Here is an 11,574-nt window from a genome sequence, read left to right as displayed (position 1 = left end):
CACAAAACACAAGGATGATCTGATATCCTCGTGTTGGTGTTGTTCCCAGACCATCATGAAAATGTTGTTCCAGGTTCAACATTGCAAGTGACCAATCACATTGTTGTGACGTTATTCTTTTGCGCACCAAGCCATTCGTGCATTTATGAAATTCCAATGTTGCAAGGACAATATCAATTCTGCTTACTGTTTATTAAAGGGTTACGGTTAGGGTCAGGGTCAGGGTCCGTTGATCGGCGGACAGAGGCGGTTTCTTGCAGCTTAAGTACAGTTTTTTGTTTTACGCTGGTTTTTCCCGAAGTCGCAAAAGTATGACGTCACAACATTCTGATTGGTCACTTGCAATGTTGATCCTGGAACAACATTTAGTATGATGATCTGGGAACAACACCAACACGAGGATATCAGATCGTGCCTCACGGGAAGGTGTTTTAGCTCTGTTGACCCTTCCTGTAATCCAGCTTTCTTTTGATTGGCAGCCTGAAGCCTGAGCTCTAGAATAAAGGGATTACTTGAACATACACTGACCTCCTTATTTGAAACTTTGGCCGTGTTTAACAAGAGCAACTACCATTGTAACAGGCTTGATAACAGAAAACAAGGAGGAACATAACATACTGAGTTTAATCTGTTTGCAGAGCCATCGTGTCAGGTATGAAGTAATGAATTAATCATGGCATTTATTAATACCATCCCAAATCACAGTAAATTATGATTAAATAAATATAAACTTTTTTAATGTTTCTCCTTTTTCTGTTTTTAATAAATTTGTTTGCGCTTTCAAAAGCTGAAACAAAAGCTCCAAAAGTGATATTGACTCTCATTATTTTCTTCCAGGAGTGAAAAATAAATTAACAGCTTATTCCAAATACTAGAGTCCAAACACCGCAATGCATACTGCATGCATGCTTTGTTTCTGCTGTGCTCTTAACAAAGCCTTGGGCATTTGCATAACTTCCCACAGTGTTAATAAGATGACTGACCTAAAAAAACATATCAGCTGTATGGAGACCTTGAATAGATTCATGTTATATCATTCCAATTAAATCTTAGATAATGGAAAATGAAACTGATATCTCCTGATGTGGAGGCAACAGTGAAAGCCTCTCTCACATTCAAGCGGATCACAGCCAGATGGCACTGAGTTTCCACGCAGCGCTGCCGCCTGAAGTCTGCCCTCTAGTGCTTCAATCTGGAATCACTGATGTGCAAACAGCAGTGAAGACCGAATGTACTCCAAACCAGACAACTGAAGAGTTCAAGGACCCTGCTCAGCTGATGAGAAACACCTCTTTACAGTTCAAAAGACGCACATCTGAATGTGTTTTCTTCTTTCATTAAAAAAATTGACAAAAATAGAGAGACTTATTTAACAAAACCATGTATTTAGCCAACAAGGACAAAGCAAGTACATGTACAGTGTGGATTGTTTTTCCAAAGCATGATAAAAAACATATGAGCACAAAGACTGAGCCACATGAACAAGCTGGATAAATACGGGAACAAATATTGGTAAACAAAGTGGTATCTGGTCAGGGTATCATTCCTCGTTGTTAGCGCAGTTAATGCTAACACTATTGTCATTTGGCTGGTCATCATTGGCGATGTGGTAACCATGGTTACTGGGGTCACTGTGGTAACCGTGGTCACTGGGGTCGCTTTGGTGATTGGTATCATGATTCAGTTCTGCATATTCCACAGATGCCTGTTGAAACACGAAGGTTGTATGAACGATTATTTTCATTGGCTCACTGAGTTAAATGCTGACTGTACGTGCGGTACTGTTTAGTGATTTTACTTATTAAGATTATTATTTCTCAGTTGATACAGCGATAACATGAGACATTCATCAGGATTGTTTCTACAAACTCTGGAGAGCTCCTCCAGAAGGATGGAGGAGGTTTGAGAGCTGCTATCATATTACTCCTCCTAATGAGTTAACTCAATGTGATGAGCAAATTTGGAGCCTTTTACTCAGCTACATTAGATGCTTTTTTCCTGCAAATTTTATATTACATGAAATGCAACCCTTTAAGTTACCTTTCTACAAACAATAAAAAGTGTCTCCACTGGGTTTCCACTTATTGTACAGTTTCTGTCTGTGAGATGTTTCTCGGAGCAAAGGCACAATACAGTCATGAGTGTGTGTGTGCGTGCAGCTCTTGGTAGTATGTGTATGTGCATGACGTGTTCACACTTACAGCATCAGCCAGCTCTTGAACACCTGCAAAAACAAAGCCAGAGGACAAGCTCAGGAAACAAAAGGTGTGTGAGGATTAAATGAGGGCTGTTTTAGTTTCCAGCACTCCCATGAACAGCTCTCTATTCCCAGGAAACAGGCAGCTTATCACATCCGACACATTCATACTGATCATTCTCATAAGCTCATGTCTTTTTAGACAAGCTGCTTCCTGAGACACATGCACAAAAACCCTTCACTCCAGATCATTTGCTTTCTCCATATAATACATTAAGTTCTTAACTCGGATTATGTAAAGTGCCCTGAGATGACTTAACTTAGGATGTGGTGGTGTATAAATAAAACTGAGCTGAATTGTGCTGTATCACTCATTAAGTAATATTATATTATTAGGAGCCGAACTGAACAATGGACAATAAATTTCAAACAATCAAGCACTTTGCTTACTTAGCCTTAACAGATGCAAGCATTGTATGAGTCTGTTGCAACAACAGGAAGTGCTCTTTGACGAAAGCAGGAAGTGGACACATAGGGACTGGCCCTTCTGTTTTAATGGTACATTCTTTCAGTAACAATGCAGATGTTTACAGTTGGGGTTGATCCTGTTTCCTGTTGCTAGCGTTTTTTTTCTTAATCTAATGACCTGATTTCTCTCACCGTGTAGTAGAAAAGGGGTCTGTGTGAGGAGCAGGATGTTAGTCGTACCTTGCTGGGAGTTGCGTACTTCACCGTGTACTGTGTCTGTGCCCTGTTTCACCGGAACTGACATGGAACAGATATAATATTTTAGACTGAGCTTTAAAAAGTCAAATTACAACTTATTAAAATTCAGAAATAATCTTTCACCTCTGCTGGGATCTGCCTGTCGCAGCTGATCCTCTTTGTACTGAATTTCTGGCTTTTCTAGAGTGTTTGTACTACAGTTGTCATCAGACTCTGCAACACAGTGAAATGAGCAAACTTAAATTACTTGCATATTGGAATATTTCATTATTTTTATTTAAAAAAATAGTATGACATGATATTTAATGACAAAGATATGTTCTTTTGCTATTTTCTTTTTCAAAAACAGCATTAAGAGAGAAAAGTCAACAATGTCTGAGTAGCTGACGTGGTATAACTTATTTTTTTGTGCCAATGATCTCAGTTTTTCTCTAAAAGAAATCAGAAACACATTGATTAATCATTCTGTCTCACCGGAGAGACAAAAAAGCCCAGAAGAGCACACTTACTGGACAAACTTTAGATTTATGTGACGGGAAACAAACCTTTTGAATTAAAGTATTGTTGACTTTGAATCTTCATGAGATTTCATGAGTTGCTACCAATAAATAAGTACTTTACATACCCGAGCCTGATACATGTTCACTCCAAATACTTTTCCCCATCATGCCTGGAGTTGCTGCACAGGGAGAATAAACATGGCACAGATCTCAGTGATGTAACTGATACATTCTCCTGCTTTAACATCAAAATCAGTCAAGACAACACATGTTTAATATATATTTAGGATAATTTTATGTTAGGATTCTTGGTGTTTTCTCTATATTATTGTATAGTTATTACTTTACAAAATAAAGCGCCTTGAGAAGACTGTGTTTTGGTGCTAAATGAAACTGCATCAGCATAAGGAGCTGTACCATTTGCGGCTTCGTTGACCTCTGCCTGGGTGAGGCTCATTCGCTCTACTTTGGTGCTGGCTGCCTTCCTAAAACAAAGTGAACACAAAGTATGTTCAACAGGAGGATGTATGGGAACCATACTCTGGTAACTAACCTTTAACATACTGATAAGAACACGAGAAATGCTACTTACACTGATAGGGTGCCGGTGCGTCTTTTCTTTAATTTGGGGAGACGCTTTTTGTAGAAAAGAAAGAGGATGATGGCCATTACGAAGAGGAGGCAAAAGACTGCAATAAGACCTTTCTTCCAGCCAGCCATCTTCACTGCAGAATACATGTGACTAAAGTCATTACTTAGTTACAAAACACAGCAATAAAATGGACTCACAAAACCTCATTTTGGCTTAAAGTTGTTTAAATGTCACACATGAGTGCATGTACAGGTGCATAATCAATTTATTTATTTATATATTCATATCAGATGTGAAGTTTAGCACCCTATCCTTAAAAAATTAGGAAACTGGACAATTGGAGCACAGCAGAAGAACAGTATCTGAAATTCATGTCTTTAAGAAACAGAAAAAAATCTGAAATTTCTGATGAGGCTTCAGTTAACTCATCTACTGCTTACTGAAGCCTCATCAGAAATGATTTAAGTGGAAGGGTGACTCCCTGCTTCCCATTCTCAAGGAAGGGAAACAGTGAAAAACGGCTGAGGAAAGCCACAGTGACTGTCTACAGCTATCTGTAAAATACAGTGAAGGATCTATGATGGTGTCGGGGTTGCATTTTAGCCAGTGGTGTTGGGGATCAATAATACTGGGACTAAAACTGATGAAATTATGAACACAGAAAACATTTTGATCCACCATGTAATGCAGTGTGAACAGCCTCTGACTGGAAACAGCTCTGTTTTTCAGCATGACAATGATCCCGGACGCCCTAAGCTTTGAATGTATTTCAAAAAGATACAATAAGATAACCTTTATTAGTCCCACGCGTGGGAAATTTCCTTTTGCTTCTGCTTTTGCCTTACATTATGTATTTGCATATATGTTTGCACATCTTTTGGAAATAATTGAACCTATTTCCCATTTCCTTGCAAAACATAAAGAAATGAGAGGTGGCTCAAGACTTGCATAGCACTGCAACTCATTTTATCCCCAATGAAAATAATTTAAGCATTTATTTATTATTTTTGACTTCATATGTTCAAACGTTGTAGTTATTTCTTAGATATATTTAGATTATTATTTACCACTTGATAACATGAAGAAGAAATTAAGATGAATTTAAGAGTAGCCTGAGAACTTTGTACAATAAGTTCTTAGGCTACTCTTAGTGTAAATGAATAGAAATTCCAGCAGCTATTTTAGATTTCTTAAGTATTTCATAGCAAACTGTATCCATAAACAGCTAACACAGTATTCAGTGTCAAAACAACGATAGCATGTACAGCTGAAATACAATTGGAGACATTAAAAAACTACTGAGGCAACTGTTGTTGTGATTTGGCCCTATATAAATAACATTGAATTGAATGACGGTGCATTGTTTCCACAATAACAAGAAGGAAAGTAAAGAACGCTGGAGAACGTTAAGAATGATCTTTTTATGGCCTCGGATAGTGGACTCATCTCCATGCTTGTCCTGTTAGGCCTGTAATTCTAATGACATTATACAGGCTTTCTTTAGACAGTACTATTAAAGGCACAGCATGCATTTTCATTGGTATACAGATGATACCCAACTCTATCTACTGTATCCATGAAACCAGATAACACACTCCAATTAGTAAAACTGAAGGAAAATCTTATGCATTTAAAGTTCCAGATGACTTCTAATTTCCTGCTTCTGAATTCAGAAAAAAAATGAGTTTATTGTCTTTGCTACACTCCAATAGGCTTAGTCTGCTGGGGGTTTCCCATGACACCATGTTTCTTCTTTACTTACCTCTTTTCACTAGTCATTCCTAATCTTTCCACAGCATGTCTTGTGTCCTGTCTTCCTCACCCCTAACTAAGCAGATGAGTTTTTCCTTCCCACTATTGCTTGCTGACCACGGATCGTCTGATTGTTGCGCTTTTCTCCGTATTATTGTAGAGGAGTTACCTTACAATACCTTGCAATATAAAGCGTCGTGAGGTGACAATTAAGATTTGGCACTATATAAATAAAATGCATTTAATTTAATTGAAAACATGTTAATAAAAGACTTATTTTAATAGAGAGGAATATATATTAATTAAAAACAACCATACTGTTAACTTCAAAATCTGTCAGTGGTTGTGAAGAACGACAATTTTATTGCTTCGAATTGGTTGCTTGTTGATAATGCAGGAGGAAGCGAGCGCACTCATAATAGCATGAATGTCCTCACTTTTCAACATCACATATCTTTAAAGTCCAGCTGATGTTAACCCCCCCCCACACACACACATTTAACTGAAGATAAAACACACACCTCCAATTATGATGATGGCACTTTGCTTGGGCTCTGCAGCTGGGTTTGTGCACTCACAGAAGTATCCTCCAGCATGATCTCCTTTGACATTGCTGATGCTGTGAGATTCTTTCAGTTTCCTGGAGGTCTTAGAATCAAGGAAACCTTTTCCCAGACTGTACCAGGTAAAGTTAATGGGAAAACTACCTCTCTGAACAGAGCAGACAAGAGTCATGTTGTAACCCTCAGAGATGTCCTCCATCCTGGGCTCAGTGGTCAAGTGTGGTTTTGACACAGGTTCTTCACAGAGGAAAAAAAAAAAAACGTGTTAGACTTGGGTTCAACATGTTTTATATCAGTTTTATTCATTTCATGGTCATCAGTCCAACAAACCTATGATGTCGGACGATTTTAGTAGTTGCTCTCCTGTTCCCACCTTGGGAGGCTTTAGTTGACTGTTTTTTGCATGGCAAAGAATGTTTTTTATGTCCGATATTTGGGTGATGGATGTGAGGTTGAAGATAGCCTTTTCACCGCGCTTGCTCACAACTTTTATGTCGATTGGTTTACTAGGTTGATACAGGGTGTACTTGATGGGCAGAGTGCCTCTCTGACTGTAACAACTCAACTGGAAGGGCTTTCCCAGAAACAGCGTACCTCCCACCACAGACAGCACAGGCTCTGAAACAGGAACTGGGAATGGAGAATAAGATAGCATTAAACCAGACTGTGAGTCTACAGCCATGCTGGGAACTCTGATGCTGCACTGTAAGGCTTCCAGGTAAATGCCAATACGCTCATCCTCTTATGCTAGTTCCCCATCACCGTATAGTGTGTTAACAAGTGTGATCTGAAACAAAACACAAAGTACAGTTGAGGATGATGGGAATCTCATGACCTTTTTCTTCAATACAAAAATAGACCTGATAGTTGTTTTCATACTCTGCACACACTGAACTGTGCACTATTTTAGGAGGAGGTTTCTCACCTGTTGCATAGATCAGGACAGGGTCTGATTCCCGCACGTTCTCTCTACAGATGATACTCAGTTTGGTTTAAGAAAAGGTCAGTCAGTGTGATCTGACTGAGTCAGGTGTTTGCATTCCTAGATGCACCTCTGTGCGAAAATGGCTAATGGTGTCATCAGAGGAGTGAATCCATTTTTTTTTTCACAGAATTTTCAGAAATGTCTCCAAATTTCTTCTAAATAGATGTTGAATGTAACACTTAAGCCTAAACCAACAGAATAAACGGACCAACAGGCTGACACATTACGTGCATGGCTAACAAAGTGAAACATGTCCCACATCTTTATTGTGAAAACAGCAAAACTTCGGTTGGATTAAACTCACCTTTGACCTTGACGAAATGTTTTTGGCTCTCCTTCACAATAGTGCGTGTCAGAGAATCAGACGTGGCATTACAGGTGTAGTTGCCACTTGCAGAAAGTTGTGCCACAGTCCTATACGTGGCAGTATTTGCGACTTCAGTGTTATCTTTGAAGATGGAGTACTGCATGGTTTCATTGTTGATCTTACTGGAATCAAGAATGCTAACAGAGCAGGTCAATTTGAAGTGGTCTCCTTCATCTATGTCTGTGGGCTCCACAGTCAGCTGTGGCTTTGAAAACAGCGCTGTTGGGATTAGAGAGCAAAAATTAAGGATTCATACAATCTTTATGTGTACATATATATTATTTTTGATTCGATTTAATTTGATAAGATGAAAAAAAATGATGCCATGTTTGAAAAATTCAGAGTAATTGATGCTTACATCTGACTGTGATTCTTCGCGAGGTTTCTTTCTGCACGCTGCCCCACTCTGCTTTGCACACAAGCTCTCCAGAGTCATCCTCTCGTACAGTGAATTTATGACTCAGGGCTGTAGCTCTGACCTGCTTGAGGATCACTTTGTCTTTTGTCAAGAACACTTCAGTGTTGCTCGGAGGATTGACAACTTTGCAGACCACTTCAATTATATCACCCTCAGAGAGACTATTGGAGGGAAGTATATTTATGATGGGGGCGATGTGGAGTGCTACAAGACAAAATCCAGAATAGTCAGACACACTCCTCCATAGGCACTCAGAGCTTTTCATTGTGACATAACAACATTCGATCGACTCACCTTTGACTATGAGTTCAACCTTTTTGCTACTGTTAGACTTTTGGTTCCCGGAAACCAAGCGGATTTCATAGTCACAGTAGAGGATACAGTTTCCGATGTGACTCAGTCTCAGTGTAGCCGTTGATGAGTTGCCCCCCTGTGACAGCTGCTTTATGACCTCAGGGGATCCGGTCTTAAAGCTCTGGTAAAACTGGAAAATAAGGGGTCCTTTCTCCTCTGGAGCACTGCAGGTGGCTTTAAACTCCTCGTTCTCATAGGGCGATGAAGTAGTCAAATGCAGGGTCGGGGTCTGCAAGCCTGAAAAGCACATTCAGGTATATTAAGTATATTAGTTTCTCCAAATGTTGGACAAAGTTAGCGAATAAAGGCTCCAAAGGCTTGAGCATCTGCAGAGGAGGACAAGGGATGTTGAAGATGGAGCTGCCAGGCAGGAAGAAAAGGGGGTACGAGACATGCACTTGGACGTGAGAAGCTCTACTGCCAAAATACAATTGAGGGAAGACATTCATTAGCCAGTGTGTGATTGTAGCTCACAAATTTGGTGACAAACTGAAAAAAGTCTGGGGCCGCAAAATATTTTTGGAGTATATATCTTATTATTTATAGTCATAAAAAATAAGCAAAGCAAAACAACCACATTACTACAGATGTGAACCTACTATTCATATTGCTTTCATATTATAGTTCAAATAATATATATAATAATATAGTGCATATGTAGTTAGATCCAGAAATATTAGAAAATTTGCTCAATTTTAGACAAAATATTGGATATGTGTGACATCAAACAATCAAGATTCAGATGTTGAACTCATTTCATATAAAATGTGTAGAAAGTGCGACAGTTTCCCTAAACAGCTGCCAGTTTTTAAGGGCTCAAATGTAATTGGACGCTGGACAGGCAGCTCCCGCCTGAAATGGGCTTCCTTCTTAGGAGTTGGCCTTTACTGTAGCTGCCTCCTCTTGTTGTGGTTTCCTTCCTTCTTTTCAATTTTGTCTTCAGTAAACTTTAAAAGCGTGATTATGCTGAGATAAGCTGATTGGCTCCGCCGCTGCAGGCTATTTGTTTTTAACACAGAAAAAATTCTGAGATCATCCACGATTGCACACTTTTTTTTTGTTCACGCTGAAAAACGGATAATTTAGGCGTTCCTTCTGCTCTGATTCTCCTTGATGAATACATTTTGTGCAAAGAAAAGATGATAAGCTTTGTTTGTGCTGAGAGCTCCTTTGATTGCATTTTGTGGCTTTACAAAAACAGTTTCCAAATGCAAATGTCACACTTAGAATAATCTCCAGACCTTTACTTGTAAATGTAACTGTACCTTTCACATCCAGTTTCTGGCTGTTGCTGGCTTTGGCCTTGTTCTTGACTGAGACTCGACATTCATAATTTCCAGAGTCGGCAGCTCTGGCTGGGTTGATCTTATACTCGACCGTGTCTTCCGTGGCGTTGTTGGTGTAGATAGGAACATCGTCCCGTGTGAGCTGGAAACTGTGTATCAGGTTAGGGATGTTGCTGTGACTGACGCTGACCTGGCAGCGTAGCCTCACTGCTGTCCCGGTCTGAACTGCGTTCCTGGGTTCGATTGTGAGGCGAACAGTATCTATGGTGTATGCTGTAGTCCACAAATATCACACACAGACACAGAAACAGAAGATGAAGGGGAAAGAAATAATCAACAAACATAAAAAAAAGACCTAAACAGCAGCACAAGCGCCAGGTTAAGACTATGGAAAGGTGCTTCCTGCTCATCAGTCGGGTGCACAGAGGAACTGATGGAGGAAGGAAAGCACCTCAGTAAACAGTGCCGACCCTCTACATCCCCTTGGAAAACCATGTGGATTCATTCAAACTTCTGCTTTCCCTCCACGACAACAGCACAGTGGAAGTGGAAACAATCACTCCACATCCTCACGGTAGCCAATTGCTGTTAATCTGGATTCTGGGATGTGAAGTGCTGTAAATAACAAACCCTGAGCCTAGCTTTGAATGATGATGACCCAGCGCTTTCAAAGTTTAAATCAACAAGGTGCCACTTTAATAAGGACGCTTCAGAGACACCAGAATCGAATTACATTTTTTAAACACGGGTGTTATTTCTTTATTTCAGAGGAAAGGTGGTCTTCTAAGATCGTGGCAACTTTATAGGCACCTAGTTGTATTGCCTTCTGAAAGCTTTCAAATGTCATATTATTCAAATTGAAGGTGATTAAAACATGGCCCAGCATCGCCTGTGACAAATCAATTTCTTTTTGTGTGAAAACAGCTTTTTTGTTAAATATAGAAAGGACTGTAACTGCTACTACACCGGGGAGTCTGCACTAGTTATTATAAGATCAGGCGTGTAATGCAGTTATACTTACACCCCTGTCCTCCAGCACAATGCCCTGTAAGTCACACAGAGTGGAAGAAAAAAAAAATCAGGTGAAAATCAGGAGATTTTGTTTATAATATAGTAACATCCTTCATCCTCAGTCTGGGTTCTTACAGATGTGTAGCAGGCTAGTCAGAAACAGCAAGCCGGGGGGTCTGCAGCCCATCCTGGGTGAAGGTGGTTTACCGCTGAAAGACTACAATACATCTGCAAGGACAGAGGCCAGAAAGGGCAGTCACAACCAGACCAGGGAGGACTTTTTACTTAGGGAGAGGTGGAGTGAACAGAAGGCAGTGGTGCTGAAGGGCTGTTCCATGTCTTATCGGGCACGCTTGACTGAACAGGAAGTGGCTGCTACTTCCTCAGGATCTGTACCATTTACTTTGCCCTGTCTTTTGTTATGATGACGAGAAAAATTCAACAGGAAGAAGCAATTTTTTAGTCTTCTCACATCCTTCAAAGGTCTGGGGTGTAGAAAACACAGACATGATGGCTTCTTTTTAGCATAATTTAATTAATGACAACCATGTCGAAGAACAGTAAAGACAGCGTGCGCTGTTGTTCTTCAGATAGAATTAACCTCTGAATCCCCTTTTTGTCCTCAAGTATTCTTATGTGCACATTAATGTGTTTAAAATGTGCTGATGTGACTAGACATTCATTAATCATATTTCGATTTACTTGATAGAGCCCCGTCTGGAATCACTGGATTTGTGTTTGTCTACGTTTCTAATAAACTGCCATTTTACTTTAATTTATCCAGATTATTTAAAAGGATTGACAGCGTGACATTTGATATTAG

General features: G+C 39.7%; 1 protein-coding gene across 1 annotated transcript; it reads right to left on the bottom strand.

Moving 5' to 3' along the window:
• Nucleotides 1-1,364: 1,364 nt before the first annotated feature.
• On the bottom strand, nt 1,365-11,057 carry pecam1a (platelet and endothelial cell adhesion molecule 1a). Its single transcript, XM_012921738.4, has 15 exons — nt 10,887-11,057; nt 10,762-10,785; nt 9,720-10,013; nt 8,395-8,691; nt 8,041-8,304; nt 7,620-7,901; nt 6,661-6,960; nt 6,289-6,567; nt 4,016-4,148; nt 3,841-3,908; nt 3,549-3,602; nt 3,047-3,136; nt 2,906-2,962; nt 2,202-2,224; nt 1,365-1,705 (listed from the first exon to the last, which is right to left on the bottom strand). Exons 1-15 carry the CDS (start codon nt 10,936-10,938, stop codon nt 1,541-1,543), a joined length of 2,382 nt encoding a protein of 793 aa, XP_012777192.3. The 5' UTR covers nt 10,939-11,057; the 3' UTR covers nt 1,365-1,540.
• Between the last annotated feature and the right edge of the window lie 517 nt (nt 11,058-11,574).

The sequence above is a fragment of the Maylandia zebra genome, linkage group LG4 (assembly GCF_041146795.1).
Source record: "Maylandia zebra isolate NMK-2024a linkage group LG4, Mzebra_GT3a, whole genome shotgun sequence".
Classification (NCBI taxonomy): domain Eukaryota; kingdom Metazoa; phylum Chordata; class Actinopteri; order Cichliformes; family Cichlidae; genus Maylandia; species Maylandia zebra.
The sequence above is the reverse complement of the archived record's forward strand: the minus strand, read 5'-3'. Positions and strand labels throughout refer to the sequence as shown.

Coding starts and splice junctions, on each gene's coding strand:
- pecam1a (XM_012921738.4), bottom strand. CDS start 10,938: ATGGGCTGCAGACCCCCCGGCTTGCTGTTTCTGACTAGCCTGCTACAC. Junction 10,786..10,886: donor GACTAGCCTGCTACACATCT/GTAAGAACCCAG, acceptor TGTGACTTACAG/GGCATTGTGCTGGAGGACAG. Junction 1,706..2,201: donor TTCAAGAGCTGGCTGATGCT/GTAAGTGTGAAC, acceptor GTGTTTCAACAG/GCATCTGTGGAATATGCAGA.